Source organism: Micromys minutus (assembly GCF_963924665.1).
Source record: "Micromys minutus genome assembly, chromosome: 21".
Classification (NCBI taxonomy): domain Eukaryota; kingdom Metazoa; phylum Chordata; class Mammalia; order Rodentia; family Muridae; genus Micromys; species Micromys minutus.
In genome coordinates, this window is record NC_137956.1 from 35,577,894 (window position 1) to 35,595,331 (window position 17,438).

Genomic DNA, 17,438 nt, shown 5'->3' on the forward strand with positions numbered 1-17,438 from the left:
TTCTTTGGAACAGTCCTTTCTGCCTTCCAGTAACACAGCTCACCTCAGGAGGACACGGAAATATAAAAGGAAAGCATATTCTCCAATTCTCAAAATTACATGTAGTGTGTGTGGGGAAACACATCTCATACCTTTGAGCTATAAATAACCCTGAGGTGAAATTCAAGGCTTTTCTTTGATCCGTGGTCTCAAAAATAAATCCTGATATTTACAGCCATCGCTTGACTGGTTGGCTGTGTAACCTACAGCTCAAAAGAAAAAAAAAAAAAAAGAAAACAGAAATTTTATTTCAAAACAAAATGCTCACCCTGACTCACTCAGGGAAGGAGCCAAGGCTTCTGATGTAGGGCACTGACTCTCCGCCTGCTTTTCCCCTTCATCATCTGCCGCCCGTTAAAAATGATATCAACCACACAGGGAAGAGTTCACATCCCTTCCTCTTGTTTTCTGGCTCCCTTCCAGCCTTTGACTTGTCATACTGATGGGTGAGATGCCTTTCATACTGGCATAGGACACAGAGCGGATGCCTCCCCTTATGTTATTCAGCAGACCCAGCGAGTGGAGCCACTCAGAACTGGAGCCTTTTTTCAGCTTGGGAACCTTGGTGCCACCGAGTTCAGCGGCCTGGCTTTAGATAACCTGAACCATGGCTGTAGAACCCAGCAACCCAGAATCCACAAAAAGGAGGGTTGGCAGGAGGTGAGTGGAATAGGGAAAAGGAAGGTTTGGATTTCACAATTGTCGAGGGGACTCCGGCTGGTGGGCAACTTGTCGTGGGAGCAGTGATAAAGATCAGAGTTTATTAGCTGGTTATAAATCATCGTTGGTACAGTTGAGCTGTTGCTGTCATATATATGGTGGGAATGGATTCTGCTTATGTGCCTCGAAAAGAGCCTCTTTGAATTTACCTTCAGTGTCATGTCTTGAGAGAGAGAGAGAGAAAAAAAAATCCTGGCATAAATCAGCACATGTGTTCTGCGTACTGGCTTGCAGGCAAACTGTTTGTTTCTAATTAGGGAGCCGAAGCCTGCTGGCAGTCACAAGTTTTGGTGTTGTGTTTAGTTTGCATGCCTGGCTTTTGGCATGGGGGGAGGGGGGTAACTGCATTAGGGTTTTCTGGACTGGTTTTGACTCTGTAACTTCTCCATGGTTCACTTTAGGTTGCTAGGAGCTCTTCAAGCAGTGCTCAGCAAGCACTGAGATGTGGTCTGGTTATCCCAACCATCTAAACCCAGTTTGTGGTAGACATAATAAAAAAAAAAAAAAACTTGGGAAGGCTGTTATACAAATTAAATAGGCTGATAAGTCGACTTGACTAAGAGATTATTGGAAATAGCCTATGCTCAGCAGATCGTAGCTGCCTTCTGCTTGCCTGTCAGAGATTTGCTTTAAATCTTCTAGAAAATATTAAAAACATTTTTTAATTTAGTGTGTATTTACTGTCTGCTAAGTGGAGATACTCTCCTAGGTCTTGTTAAAAAAAAAAAAAAAACTAAACTAAAAAAACCACCACCACCAACAAGAAACAAACCCAGAGACATCACCTCCATGCAATTTAAATGTTAAGAGTTCACAGTCAACATGCAAATAATAATAATAATAAGGCATTAATTTTCTTTATTTCACCTTTGCAAATTCAAGCCAATACAAACTTCATCTCTAGGATTAGATGCTACTGAATAAACTCTAGGAGGAATTAGCAAACATATTGTCGACTTTCCCGGAATCCATCTTTCTCTCTATAATAGGGAACCCCGAGAGTTCCTGGGAGGTCAGTTCTTCCAGCTGTAGTAGGTGTGGCTCAGAGAAGCTCCAGTAGTACTGTGAGCATATTTCCTGCTCCAAACACCAGGACATGTCCTTTATTGTAACGTCACATGCCAAAGCCTCAGTGACCAGCTAGTGCATCTTCACATGACCTAAATGCTCGCAATCAAGGCAAACCATGGGTTCCTGTGTAAGTTCTACGATACAGCTAGATCCTCTAGTGGTTATTTTTCTGAGGCTTGTGGCTAATATGTCATCTCAGAATAGCTCGTGAGGTGATTGAAAGAAGAAAAAATGTTGATTTTCTGGAAACTGTTTCTTCTCAAAGATCTCATTTGATTTCCAGAATCATTTATGAGGCCCCTTAGCCTTGGATCTGAACAGTGGTCTAAAGCTTATCACCAGATCTCTCATCTTCTGAGAGACCTTGTTGAGTAACAAGCAGAGAGGGAGATACCTTTCTCCCTCATCCTGTGTGCAACCCCCAGGCACACAGAGAGCCTTTTATTAATTTTGCTTTATGGTTCATAAAGTCTAATTTGATTCTGATCATGGAGTATGTGTTATGTAGGGAAGTTTCGGTTGTCTACTTTATCTACTTCCACAGAGACAAATGAAAATATACCCTGGTGGGCCTCCTCATGGTTCCTTTGTCTGAATCTGACTTTGAGTAAATTGGTAACAGAAAAGCCATCACTTCCAAACTGTCCCATCAAGGATAGAAATGCCACTTTAGTGGCACTGCAGAGGAAAATAGCAAACCCACTACTTCTTGTATAAATGCTGTGTAGTGTGCTCAATGTGTTTTATAATATGTGACAATGGTTATTCCCTAAATAAGACCCATGATTTTGGTTTTGGCTTCTTGAGACAGTATCTCTAACCCAAGCTGGTTTCAAACTCCCTTTGTAGTTGAGGGTAACTTTGACCTTCTGAGTCTTCTGCCTCCACCTCCCAAAGTCTGCGGTTTCAGGGTTGCAAAGCCACGCCTGGCTTTGGAAAATGTTAGGTCTTGCATGCAGAACCCTCTGCATGTAAGAACAGTGCTCTAACAACTCAGCTACAACCCCAGCCAAAAACTCTATTTTAAAACACACATTCCCTGAGCATGGTGAGGTGTTTGTATTCAGAAAAATGTCCTGTGGTGAAGAGAAAAATAGCTGTTCACTCATTTAATCATGCATTTATTGACATGTAGATACCAAAATAAGTGTTCAATGTCACCCCCATTTGTAGTGAGAGTTGAGCCAGTCAAGAAGTTTTTATGCAAAAAAAAGTATAGCTCCGATTCTCTTCCTTCTGCTCCTGTGATTCCACTGCTTTATCACAGAATAAAAAGAAATTAATCACGTGCTTCTCAGGAGCTGGTGGGAATTGCAAAGCTAGCAGGGAATCAGGGCTGAGGGCGCGGCAGGACCACGGAGAGCGCCAGGGCTGCGACCAGGGCGGGGCGTCGCTGAGTCACCCGGAACCCCCCAGGGGGCGCTCGAGAGGAGGCTTAAGAACTAGTATCTTGCTGGGCTGCTGGGCGCTAGGGTTTCGTCAGAAGGTGGAAATCTCAGCTAGAAGCTGCCATCTCCTGGCTCTCACCCCTCCCTCCTTTCCTTCCTCCTTTCCTTCTTCCCTCATTCCTCTGCTCCCTCCCTCCTTCCCCAGTTCCTTCCTCTTTACTCAGCGAGTTCCTGAGCCCTGCAGCTCCTTTCACGCTGTTCACCCTCTCCCCCAGCCCCCACCCCCAAGAATGGAGTCGGGGTTTCCAGAGCGACCAAACTCTCCTCCCAGCATCTTTATCCTTCTCAGCTGTTGCTAAACTGCCCCCAGAGGACCAAAGGCGGGGGAGGGAAGCCCGACCCTCCTAAGACCTCTTTACAACTACACCACCCAGGACCTCCACTCCAGAGGCGGATTTTGCATCCTGGGGGCGTGACAGACCTGTCCCGGGCTGAATTCTCTTTCTAGTCTCCGAGGCTGGCACACCCAGGTGAGTAGATGCCAACTCTGAGCCCTGTGTTCTTGCAAACTCGGCAGGGCTGCTGCGTAGCCAGACCAACTTTTGAGAAGCTCTGGGTTTGCGCCCAGCCTGGCTTGTTTGTCATTGCTGTTGTTCTGAACAGCAGCAGGAGAAGCAGTCCTTAAAGGAAAAAAAAAAAAACTTTCAGCCAATATACCTGCTTTTCCACATAACTCCACTTGTCCGGGTAGAGTGGTAGGAGGCCCCAGGCGGGGCCACAGAGCGGAGGGTAAGGTCAGGCTGTGGAAGTCCTGCAGGCTTGAAGGAGGACTATTATTGTTTTAGAGATGAGAAGGGGGATGGGACCAGAGTCCGGGCTGGAGTTGCTGCTTCCCATTTGACAGCAAGAAAGGTGTGGAGCATCAGTAGTGTTAGCCAATGGCTTGACCCTCCTGCTGTTTGAATTAAGCTTCTGTACATTCTTTGCCCAGAGGTCCTAACAATCTTTAACTGCGTCCATGACTCTCAATCTTGCCCGTGGGCTTGCCGGTGGTAGCTTCATTTGGCTTGGTCTCTAACATTTATTTTTTCTTTTTTGTTAAATGAAATAGCAAGGTGGTAAAGAGGAACCGGAAGTACTAGAAGTCGGTTCTGACTAGCGAGATTAAAACTGGATATCACATACTACCAAGGTTTTCTAGAACTAAACCCAAGGGAGTCAGAAAGTGGTCCGCACCGAGTTGAGCTGAACTGCAGTGGGTGGGAGAGGGCAGAATCTAAGGAGTCCTCTTAGGGATGTGAACTCCGTCTTTTCCCTTAGAGTAAGTGGGCTTCGTGGCTGCTAACCCTCACTCTGCACTCCTTTTATTGGTGGGGGGGTGCAGGATTTAGGGAAGATTACCTGTAGAGATTCAGTGAGGTGGAGACAGGAATGAAGGCAAGGTAGAAGTAGCTTGGGATAGGGTGGGAGCCATCTAAAGCCCTGGGAAAGTTGGTAAGAGCTATCCGTCTTCTTCATGCTGTGGACCCACCATCACCTAGAATGTCCATGCCTCTGGGACTGAAAAGCCCCAGCAGTTTACACTTTGTTTCTGAAACTCTGCAGAGCAGACCAAGCACTTCATCTTATTGCTGCTTTGCAGGGATTTTCTAAGCTCAGCTCTGGTTCCTCTTGGCTCACTTGTTTTTCTGTTTCCTGAACAGCATGTTGAGCCGTTACAGAGCACTTAAGTGTTCTTGACTGTTGAGCCATCTTTCCAGCTCTGACTTAAGTGTTCTTAAGCTGAGACTAGACTTTGTCTTTATTTACACAAAACCCCCAAACTACCCTTGCTCCAGAATCCTCCCTACTCCTAACCTCTGCTTGCTCCTTCCTGTCTCTATTCTTAAAGGCATTTGTGGGTTTTGCTTTGTATCAATTCGGTGTAAGCCCCACCCCCTCAAACTTTCTTTACAATATAGGTCAGTGGTTTTGCCTCCCTGGTCCGCTGTGTTGTTCACAGTAACAGGTTATACTTCTTAGCCACAGTTGCTGAAAAACCAGAGGCAAAGAGATCACTTTATTTGATGTCTTTCAAGTTTAGGAAGACCACATTTTTTTTTAACAGAAGGCAAGATAGGACTCATGAGGAGTGTCTCTGTAATTAGATAAGTTCTGATGTTTCCATCTCCCTACCTGAATTGCCCCTGGGTCAAATTTATTTGATTTGCCTGCCTGGTATGAAAGGGGCTGAGAAAAATCCATGTAGCAGATCAGGGCTCTGAGCCGGGCTGGTCAAAGCCCCTTACACACAGAGAGGCAGATAAAAATAGAGGAGGTTGGGAAGTACAGTTGGGACACCTGTGTGTGTTAGGCCAACATTTTCACATTTTGATGAGAAGACTCTGACAGTTTCATGGGCCCAAATTCAAACCACGTCAGATGTACGTGATTCCTCCGGAGCATAACCTAAAACAGTCTGTTGGTCCATAGTGGGAATGGCTACTGAAGCCTGGGCAGTTGCCAAGGGCCATATGAAAAAGCTGCTTGTCATGAAACCAAACCTTCACTCACATGGTGCTGTGTAAGAACTCCCATGTCCATAAAATCCCTTGAGTGGGCAGACTGGCTTTTACTCATCTAATTCTTACATGCACAGACAGCTTTTTAGCTCCTGAGATTGTAACTTTACTAGAACTTCTAATTTTTTACTCTAGAATAACTGGTTTGGGATTTGTGAGTTACTTCTTACTTATAAAAAAAAGAAAGAAAAGGAAACAACTTCCTGTTTGTCTCCCGGTAGGGCTATGTGGCATCTTATATTTTGTTTAAATTATCAGCTTTGTCTTCAGTGGACCCTGTTTCTCTAGATTCTGGATGTAAAGTTTCTTATTGTAAAGGATTTTTTTCATGTGCACGTAAAACTAACATTGTAGTTAATGGAAGCAAATGGTATCTGTTTCCAGAGTTTGTATGCGTGTGTGTGTGTGTGTATGAGAGCGAGAGAGAGAGAGAGAGAGAGAGAGAGAGAGAGAGAGAGAGAGAGAGAGAGAGAGAGAGAGAGAATGGTTTGAGACCATTATTATGAGTGAAAACCTTTTAGCTTACCTGACTGTAAGGAATAATCACAGGAAGAAACTGGGTCAATGTAGGAATCTTTTTTCACATCTGTATTAGAATCCATCTTTTTTGATTCTTATGTATTTATAAGATTTGTACCATGACTTGCTGTTTCTTGGTGCCTGGAAGGTTAGGACCACCTTTATTCACACAGAAAAAGAGTCACACAATTTTGGAATGGTTTGCATCCAGAACAGAGACTGAGCAGCCGTTCTGAGAATATCTACCTGGCCTATGGGCTGTGAGATTCCTACTGGGCAAAAAATCATGTAATTTGAAGAGATAAAAATGTGATCAGATTTGTAGTTCATGATCTTGAAGAGGAAAAGGGAAGTAAACTCATCCCCTTTATTTGATCTTTCCATTTCTGTCTTGTTAATATTTTAAAACAAAACAAACAAACCCCTTTGGATCCATGGCAGTGACCCAAGTCACATTTCCTTGGCAACGGTAGTGACACACTGGAGTTATGAAATAGCAAGACAGAAAATTTTAAATGCATTCAAAATAAAATGCCGCCCAGTTTAGGACCATCTTCTGGTGCATTAAAATTGATCGCCCAGCATCCGGTCAGAATTGCTCCTTTCCAGATCAAACACAGATGGTCAGAATTGGTCTTTAGCTTTTATTCTTTTTAGAATCCAAGAATCTTATCCTGTAGTTGTTGATGGAGGAGGCATGTTATGAAAATAATTAGTTTGATATTTCAGATCCATTCTCTGGTTTGGGTATGCAGAGATTGGTGTTAAGTTCAAGACCAAACATGGTAGTGTTGGCATAGACTCTCAGCCTTTTCCATACTAGTAATCTCATTTCTAAGGGGCTTCTGTTTGTTCTAATAATGAGTATAATACTCATATAACATGCCTTATATATAGTATATAACATATTGCCTTGAGTTGGTGAATCCCAATGACTTGTTTATCTGTCCGCTAAGTTCTTTGAAAGCCTCCATATGACCACTAGCTGTTAGATATGTGCATACTGAAGGACTTGAGGTTGATCTTGAGACAGTAGGTGACAGTATGTCTTTTCCTAGTTCTGTGCTTTTACTGTGCCCAGGGGTGGCAGAGTTCACTTACAAAGCTCTGTGGTAGACTCTCTCCTAAAGGGCATCGGCACCATGGATCTAGGACTCTCCAAACCGGATGAGCTTGAGAGTGATCTATTGTCTCATCGGACAGATGTGGAAGTGAAAAGTCAGAGAACTGACTTGTTCAAGACCAGGAGACTCATTCAACAGCCCTTGATTACTCCTCTCATAAAAAGACTCCAGTTCTCTTCAGGCCATTGCTATGGTGGCGCCAATCCGTGGCACCATGCATGCTGATCATCTGGGGACCAGGAGTTGGAGATGATGGGGGGCGGGTGACTCCCACCTCCGCAGTGGCATTTAGAGAATCAGGCTTGGGAATTTATTACATTTTCTCTTGGAGACACTGCAATATTTACCCGGCAGATGTGATTAAATTTGTACAAAGTCGTCTGCAGCCATCTCTGTTCATCCTGTTAGTGTGCATGCGCTGTGAAGAACTGCCCAGGCACACACAGACTTAGACTTCTGTTTTAAATGTTGCACAGAGTCAATAAAAATAAACAAAGAGATTCTCTAAGTGTTCACAGTTCTGGGAATCCGTGTGTGTGTGTGTGTGTAAGGGGGGGGGAACTTTAGCTCTGCTTTAAGTCAAAGGTCTATTTAAAATGAACAAGCTTTTAAAAATGTTGTTCTCACGTAACTGGTTCAGAACACAATATACCTAGCTTCATTGTTCTTATTTTTCAGAAGAAAACTAGGCCCCCCTTCCCTTGGAAATATTAGGGGGAAATACAGCATTTCAGCTGGACACTAGAAACCTTCTCTGGCTTAAAATGTATGGGCTCAAGATATTTTTTCAAAGATCTAGCCCTTTGGGGACCACTTTATTGATTCTTGAAGAAGAGGAGTGACAGAAGCTGGTTAGCAGGGGCCATACTCCCTCAAGCCCCCAGGGTTGCCAAGTCCAAGCTGGGTTACAGAGGGTTAGCATTTTAGTGTACCGTCGCTAGAGGGCGCCGGAGCACCGGCAGAGCCCACCTCTGGGGGACCATGAGCCTTCTAGGTGCAGGGAAGTTGGGTGATGAAGCTTCAAAACTGTGCCCAGGTGTCAGGTAAGGGATTTCTTCTCTCCTCTGTTGCTCCAGCCCAGATTGCGCTCTCTGTCTCATTCACTCACTTGCTCAGTAATAGGGGCCACAGGCTCTGTTCTAAAAGCAAAGGTTTGGAAGTCATTAGGCTGGATAAACATTTAAAACCAAAGGGAAGCAAGAGGGGTGGGAGAGCAGAGCAAGAGAGCGAGGGAGAGAGGGAGGGAGTGAGGGGGAGAGAGAGGGAGGAAGGGAGGAAGAGAGGGAGGGAGGGATGGAGGGAAGAACAGACATAGAGGCATTACTTTGTCTCTGTAAAACTGGAAGGGGCTTTTTACAAAATTCACCACTGTTTGGTGTTTTCATCTTCCTGTATGTCAAAGGACTAAATCAATGAAGGGTAATTCAGAAAGAGAAGAGAGTGATCAAGTCTTACCTAGCAGAAATTTCAATGAATTTATCTCTCTATCACCTATCTTTTTATCATCTCTCTCTCTCTCTCCCTCTCTCTCCCCCCCTCCCTCCCTCCCTCCCTCTCTCTCTCTCTCTCTCTCTCTCTCTCTCTCACATCTATTTATCATATCCATCACCTACTTTTATCTATTACGTATATATCATCTCTATCATCCTTACATCCATCATCCATTATTTTTTTGTGACAGTGTCTCATGATGTAGCCCAGGTTTGTCCTCAAACTCTTCACATTTCTACCTCAGCCTTCCAAGAGCAGCTACAAGTGTGCCGCAACACGCTCAGCTGTCCTCTGTACCAAAATGTGTGTGTGTGTGTGCATATGTACACTCATGCACACATGAATATTTAACAGTGTTAATATTCATAAATCCAATCAAGTGGTATTGCGGCCTTGTACACACTCCTTTCATCAATATCGTAATAAAATAAACGCTCAAGTAATTGACTTAATGCATTTATGTGGAAAATGATTTAGAAGAAAATTCAATAGAAATGCAGCAACCACCCACCAGGCATTCTAATCACTGAACGGCATGTCTGAAACAATCAATCAAAAGGTAATTTCTATTTTAAAATATTTAAGGGTAGGGCTGGAGAAGAGATGGCTCAGTGGTTAAGAAAACAGGCTGATCTCTCAGAGGACCAAAGTTTGACTCCCAGCACCCACACAGCTGTTCATAAGAGTCTAAAACTCCAGTTATAGGGGATCAGAGTCCCCATTTTAGCACTTGCAGGCTTCATGTATGCATAAGGTACACAAACAAAACATGCAGGCATAACATCCATAAATATAAAATAAATTAAATCTCTCCCTCTCTCTCTCTATATATATATTTAATGCACATATTACTAAAATAAGAACTGTAGATTCCAGAAACATTATCTAATCATTGCCATTAAAATGGCAAATCAAGGATTGACTTCGTTAGCCAGCATCCAGGGTACAGGACATCTTTTCTCTCTCCTTTCCTTTTGTGTTGTTGACTCAACAGGTAACACAGAGGCAAAAAAGTTCAGATACAAAGATGGAAAAATTCCACTGACTTGCATCTGACATTGCATCCCTATAAAACTGGGCACAAGCCCCTCTGACCACATGGACTAGTACTGTTGAGGAACAGTGCAGAACTCTGGAGAACGTCCTTCTGCTTTCCTAGATGAGGAAGCAAAGACTCAGAAAACAATACCACCACCACCACCAAAACCAAAAGCCATAAAGAAAACAAAACAAAAATAACAAAACCCACAAACAAACAAACCAACAAACAAACACAAAAAGCAGGGTCAGACTTCTCTTCCATGGTGCCTCCTCAATTCTGTGATTGGTATTGATTATGAGAAATATCGGAGAAAAGGGATGATAAGAGAAAACCTGGGAACAGTAAATTCAGAGACAGCTGTTAGTATGGAGCCTAGCTCCTGGCTTGATTTAATTCTTCCTATTAATTTTTTTTTGTAGGATACTGGGATTGAACCCAGGACCTCACACATGCTCAACAAGCACTTACCACCAGGCTGCAAGTTATATATATATATATGTTTTATAAACAAACAAACAAACAAATAAATAAATAAATAAATAAATAAATTTCATTTCAATTTGAGACAGGGCCTTGCTTAGTTCCATATCCGGCCTTGAACTTGTGATCCTCCTGCTTCTGCCTCCTAAACAGCTGAAATTTCAGGTCTTCACACTCAGGCTGGGTCTGGCCTGATTTAATTTTAAAGAGAAGGGAAAATACTTTCTGTGGATTCAGGAAATGTGAGATCTCGACAATCCCATGAAATTAGGAATACCCTTTGTCTTAGTGACCATTCTATTGCTGTGAAGAGACAGCATACCCAAGGCAGGCAACACAGTATTTAACTGGGGGATTGGTTACAGTTTCAAAGGTTTTGTCTATTGTCATCATGGCCCAGCACATGGAGGCACACCGGGAGGCATGGGGCTGGAGAAGTAGCTGAGAGCTACACTTTGATCTTTGGGGGGGGTGTTGATTTTGTATGTGATACACTTCCTCCACCAAGGCCACACCTATTCCAACAGGGCTATGCCTCCTAATCCTTCTTATCCTTTCAAAGAGGTCTGCTCCCTGATGATTAAGCATCCAAAGGTGCCTATGGAGTCCATTCTCATATTCCAGCCACCACACCCTTCTCATATTCTAGACCAGGAAGTGGCTTCAGCTTCTGAAACACAGGAACCAGTTGGTATGCAGGTTACACTAGAGGGTGGGTTCCTCAACCCTGGTCCTGTGTTCTTCTGTCCTTTGGCCCCTCCATCTGTCCTCTGTAGAAATCTCTGAATGTGTACAGGACCTTCTCTCTTGCATAGAGGTGAACTAAACAAATGTCAGCCATTTAGCAGTTCCTTCAAAAACATGAAGGAGTTGTTTGTGTATAGAGGACTCCTAGGTTCTTCTCTCTTCTTCTCTCTTGTTTAGATGTGCCAGGAAGTCACGGTATTGTGATCTGGTTCGATAAGGGCAAATAAATAGTTGGGGAATTTTAGAATAATAAAGGATTGGGCCATGGCACTAACAGACTTAGTTTCCACCCTGGCTTAACCACTCTGGGTGTCTGGATTTGGCTGAATTGTGTAACCTTTTTATGCCCTATTCATTCATTTGTAAAAATGCTTCCAGGCTGAAGGCAGTATAGGAAGAAGTGGACCCAAGCTCCGTGTGTGCTAAGTGTTGGCTTTCTCTGACTTCCACAGCTTTGACTTCAGGTCTTCTTGAGTTGGTTTAATGTGACATAGTACTTTTTGTGTATATGTCCATGTATGGATGTGGGCCCATGTTTCTTTGTCTCGGTCTCTCTGTCTCTCTCTGTCTCTCCGTCTCTATCTGTCTCTGTTTCTGTCTTTCACACTCTGTGTTTCTGTCTGTGTCTGTCTGTCTGTCTGTCTGTCTCTGTCTCTCTCTCTGTGTGTGTGTATTTGGAGGACAGATGTGAATGTTAGTGTCTTTCTCAATCTCTCTTCACCATACATTCACAGCAGGTTTTCACCAAACCTGGACCTAACTTGTTTGGCTTGACTGGCTGTCTAGTCAGTCTCAAAGATCCTCTTGTCTGCTTTCCAGAACTGGAGTGATAGATGCTTGCCACCGTGCCTGGCTGCTTGTTTATTTACTTGTTTTAATATAAGGTTCAAAGGATCTAAACTCTTATTTCCATACTTATGTGGGAGCCATTTTTATCAACTAAGGCATCTCCCCAGCCACAAAATAGTAGTTTTCTTAAAAAAAAAAAGCCATTTTATTACCTGCTACTCACATTTATCTTATATAAAATATAAAAATTATTGGAATATATAAACATAAATACATATAATTAGTAAAAATGATGTTGTATGGTTGTATGGGTTAGTTATAGTTAGTTAGTTAGTCCTGCTTCACAGGTGATTTTTTTTAATGTCCAATGTAGCTAGGGAAGAAAAGAAACCAAACTGAGGGGTTGGGGAAATAGCTCAGTGTTTGAGATTGATGAACTGCTGTTGTAGAAGACTTGGTTTGGTTCCCAGCATGCACTGGTGGCTCACAGCCGCCTGTCATTCCAGCTCAAGGAGCTCTCTGGCCTTTGTATATGTGTGTGCATGTATGTGGTGGTACACATAAGCTCATGCAGGTGTGTGTGTGTGTGTGTGTGTATGTGTGTGCATATATATGAGTGAACATGCCAACAGGGCCAGAAGAGGGACCTGGACATTCCTGCCCCGTGCTTTAGTGATGCAGACATCTTTGAATCATTTCTTCTCTTGTAAATAAACTCTCACCCATATTCCTGTAAATAACCCCAATACAAACACACACACACACACACACACACACACACACACACATACACACACACATTTTTAAAAACTGAGATGCTTTCTCTTTCCTTTCTACATGACTTCCTTCTTTCCATGGTTCTGGAGTTTTTTCTTCCCCATTCTATGGTTCTAGGGCTTCAAACCAAGATTATGTATCTTCTAGGCAAAGCCCCCACCACTGAGATGTGCCTCACTTTCTTATTTCTCTTCTCTTACCTCTGGTACCATTTATTTGTAAGGGGGATGTTGAGATGTACCCACTCCCGGGGCACACAACATGGATACTTCTATCTGTGGATGCTTACATCTTTGGATTCCCATTCCCTTTTATAAATGCATTATTTGCACATATTTTACACATTCTTCTACATACTTTAATTATTTCTAGTTACTTACAATACCTAATGTAATCATTTCATAAACAGTCTCTGCTGCCTATGGAGCAGACTTACATTGTGCTCCATTCTTTAAACACTTTTGGTCAGTCTACCATTAGCTTAGTTCACAGAGGTGGAGGGAAGGCCTCCTGTTCTCCATCTATCACCCGTGTGCACACATTCCTTAAGCAAGGGCACTATATGCAGGCCACACGTGCAATCACTTGAGATCCAATCTGCACCAGTGGGATTTGTTTAAAATACTCTCACAGCTGGACAGTGGTGGCCTAGCCAAATGGTGGTGGCACATGCCCTTAATCCTGGCACTTGGGAGGCAGAAATAGGAAGATCTTTGAGTTCAGGCCAGCCTGGTCTACAAAGCAAGTTCCAGAGAAACCCTGTGTCAAGGAAACAACAACAACAAACAAGCAAAACAAACAAAAACAAAACCCACCACCACCACCAAAACTCTTATGCACTGGTTGTTCTGAGTTACAGGAGATAATAGATGCTGATAGATGTGTGAAGTGTATGTTACCCTATGTTTGTATGTCGGTAAGTACATTGGACATTTGGACTCGAAGGACACTGGGTTCTTTTAAAGGCTGATTTTTCATCCTCATACGTGTCCCACCCTCTCTCTGAGCTGGTTAGTAGTTTTGTCAACTTGACACAAGACGGGGTCACGGGAGAAGAGAGAGTCTTAATTGAGAACATGCCTCCATCAGATTGTCAAGTCTATGGACCCAGTGTGTAGTGTGCCAGGCCTGGGCAGGCGATTCTGGGTTGTGTAAGAAAGTAAACGGAGCATGTCACAGGGAACAAGCCAGTAAGCAGAGGTCCTCCGTGGTGCCTCCGCTTCGGTGCCTGCCCTGCTTGTGTTCCTGCCTTGGTTTCCCTCAACAATGGGCTATGGTTTAGATATGTAAGCCAAGTAAACACGTTCCTCTCCTAGTTGCTTTTGGTCATGGTCTTTATCACAGCAACGGAACGCACACTGAAAAGACTCTTCAGGGCAATGCTCTGTGTAGTCAGAGAGTCAGATAGAATCGCTTGATGGGGCTGAAGTGTTCCCAGGTTTAAAACCCTGGCTCTGTTTGTCTCATTGGAGTGCCGTAGATGCAGACGGAAGATAGTTACAGCGCCAAGACAGCTGGGGAGCTTGTAATTATTCAGACTGTAACTATTCTTGGCTGTGGACATCTCTCACAAAGGTACCCTGACGTGATTTCCTAATGGTAGTGGTTGGCTGTGCTGCAGGGGGGCTGGGAAAGTGGGGAGTGTGTTTATAAAGCTACCGTTGAAATCAGCAGATGGTAAAATGGACACATTTTACAGCCTCTCGGCAGCCAAGAGCCCTCTTCTCCTCTACCTCTTCCCCCTCCCTGTGCTCCTCACCTCAGGCACAGACTCAACACCCAAGCTGGAGATTCTGTGAGTTCAACTTCCTATTTCTGTCGGTTTGAGTTTCATTTCGGATGCCAGGGCATCCTTAGCGCCGGCCTTAGGAGCACAGCCAGAGTGCAGAGCAGCCTCTACACTCTACAAGGCCAGCAACAGAGAGGTACTGCATTAGACTTGAGGAAGCTCTTATCTTGTATCCACAAGGCATCCAAGGCTGCCAGCCATAGTAAATATACTGGGCATCCTCCTGCTGTCACAGTCCAGAATGGGGCCCAGAGAGATGGCTTAGCAGTTAAGAGAATGTACTGGCCTCTCAAAGGGCTTAGCACCCATATTGAACAGCTTCTAACTACCTGAAACTCCAGTTCCAAGGAAATACACACATACACATGTACACATACATGCCTCATGCCCACACTCACACACACACACACACACACACACACACACACACACACACACACACACATCTATAAACACAAATCTTTTAAGAAGGGGGCAGAACATGTTACTAGCATAAAATACAAATTTCAAGCTGTGAATCTCACACTTAAGCATGATCAGGCGTCTCTAGAGGGAAGTCTGAACACAGTTCCACCTCGGCTTTCAGATTTAGCTCACTCAGCGCAGGAGCAAAGTACTTTTTATTTCCGTTTCCCAGGTGATGCGTGGCTTCTGGTTTACAGACCATACTTTGAGAGCTGGGGCCTTAAATACTTACCAAATGTAGACCAGTTATGTGTTTTCTTTCTTGTGCTTCCACTGGGAAAAAAACATGAGTGGTAAACAAAACAAAACAAAACAAAACAAAAACAAACAAAGGACCTAGTATTTGCTGAGCACCCATAGCATTTACAGTGTGTCGGGTACCTTCCAGGGTACTGTGCGCGCATGCGCCAGGTACCTTCCAGGGTACTGTGCGCGCATGCGCCAGGTACCTTCCAGGGTACTGTGCGCGCATGCGCCAGGTACCTTCTAGGGTACTGTGCGCGCATGTGCCAGGTTCTTCTAGGGTACTGTGCGCGCATGCGCCAGGTACCTCCCAGGGTACTGTGCGCGCATTATCCTAGATGTTCTCAGAGCCATGCTGCCCAGTGGTCCAGGAATATTTACCAAACATCATGCAGTGTGCTGTGCAAGGCTCTAGGGGACATGGAATGGATGAGCGGGGCATACATAGTCCTGCCCTCTCACACGGCTCCTCTATTTCACCAGGAAAAACATGCAGACGCAAATAATCACGGGGCAATTGGACTTATCTGTGCAAAAGGGAAGCTCAGAGATACCGAGTAACTTGGCTGTAATTATACTGAACCCTCGGTGCATGAGACAAAGGCAAACACCATTTTACCCCAAAATGTACAGTCCTCCTCTTAAAACAAGGCTGCTCAAACATTTGCGTTCCAGGGCCCCTTTCCACTCTTGAAGTTAGTGAAGACCTCAGTGAAGTTTTGTTCATGTATGTGCTATTGCTAATATTTACTGTGCTACAATTAAAGATACTCACCCTTTGAGGATTGCTGGATTAAATCCTGCTTCAAATCATATCACCTTTCCTAGACTCTGAGTCTTAATTTTTAGTGAGCTTTGGACCCATATGAGAAATGTCTCCCCCAGACTTTGTTTTTGAAACACTACACTCCCTTTTGCGCGCCTGCTTTCTCTACTGATTATGATTTCCTCAGCAGAAGGCTGACCTGCTTTGGAACTGGGCTTTGGATTATGAAAGTATTTGTTTGTATAAAGGAAAGACAAAGAGTTAAAGTATAAATCACAGGCCAAATTGAGACGTGGCTTTGTTATACATGGAAGGAACTCAGTCCCAGCTGAGGGCCCTTAGAAAAGTAACAACCCATACAAATTTGTGACACGTGTTGCATTCGTGTCCCCCAGGGTACAGGCCATTGCAAGGGCAGCCCAGAGTAGCTGTCTAAGGGGGCATTTCTGGGGCTTCAGGACATTGAGAGAAATAGATGAACAGCGAGCCTTAAGAAGACCAGAGGTTTTTCGGCATTGCTGCCAACTGGTTTGTGTTTAATCGTGGGTTAATGCCTGAACTGCTACATACCCTCAATGTTTTAATTCCTTATCTGATGGCGGTGGATATTTTCCTTCGCCATGTAATGGTCCGTGGCTGTTGAGTAAAGCTGATGCTCGGGCTGATTCTGAATGCTTTATGGTGTCATTAAATGCTAGTGAGCAAAACCAACCCAATTGGAACAGACATCATTCAGTGCGGTTCTCACTTGGTGATCGATGGATTCAAATCTCCTTCTGTCTTTATAGAGACAAGTGGACACGAGATTCTTTAGCTGTAACCGCTCCTTGGATGACAAGTCAGGGAGACGGGAAAGTGGCAGTCATCTGACTGTGATCTTTCTGACACCAAACATCTGGATCGCTGGCTCCCGGGGCAGCTTTTAAAGTGTTTATCCAGATGTTTCATGTCACAGGCACGATCTGTCACACAAATAAACAGACCCACAAAGGTTGATGGTATGCGGCTATTTGTCATTGTTAGTAGAAGCTAAAATTCACCAGTTGACCTCAGGCTGTTTGGATCCCTTGACATGGCACATGTGTGTACAGGGGAAGTGCGTGTAGGAACACCCAAGCAGGAATAATCATTCTGGCAAACCACACCTCCTTGTCATTTCACGTCAAGCAGGAGTCTGGGATTTTTCCCATGAGGGCCATCTCCTTAAATCTCTTTTAACTGAGTGCCTCAAGCTGGTTTAAAACATGAGCAGCTTGCTCCGACTTCTAAAACTCCCTAATCAATAGGCTCAGGTGAGCAATATTCACCCTCGATCTAAATGACGAGCTCTCTTGGATTTGCAGTTAGGTTGTGTGAGAGCCCCCTTTCTCCTGAAGGCACAAGCACAGGAGACAGCTGAGCCCTCCTTCCTCTTTTCTATCCACTCC

General features: G+C 44.0%; 1 protein-coding gene across 1 annotated transcript in view; it reads left to right on the plus strand.

The window, feature by feature from the left end:
• Positions 1-523: 523 nt before the first annotated feature.
• The window catches only part of CPNE4 (copine 4), a gene marked incomplete at its 3' end in the record, with an annotated part of 437,878 nt that continues 420,963 nt past the window's right edge, over positions 524-17,438 (plus strand). Inside the window, exon 1 of the mRNA XM_080934848.1 lies at positions 524-699. Within this exon, the coding sequence (XP_080790974.1) occupies positions 647-699 (53 nt within the window). The 5' untranslated portion in view covers positions 524-646. The remainder of the gene's footprint in view (positions 700-17,438) is intronic.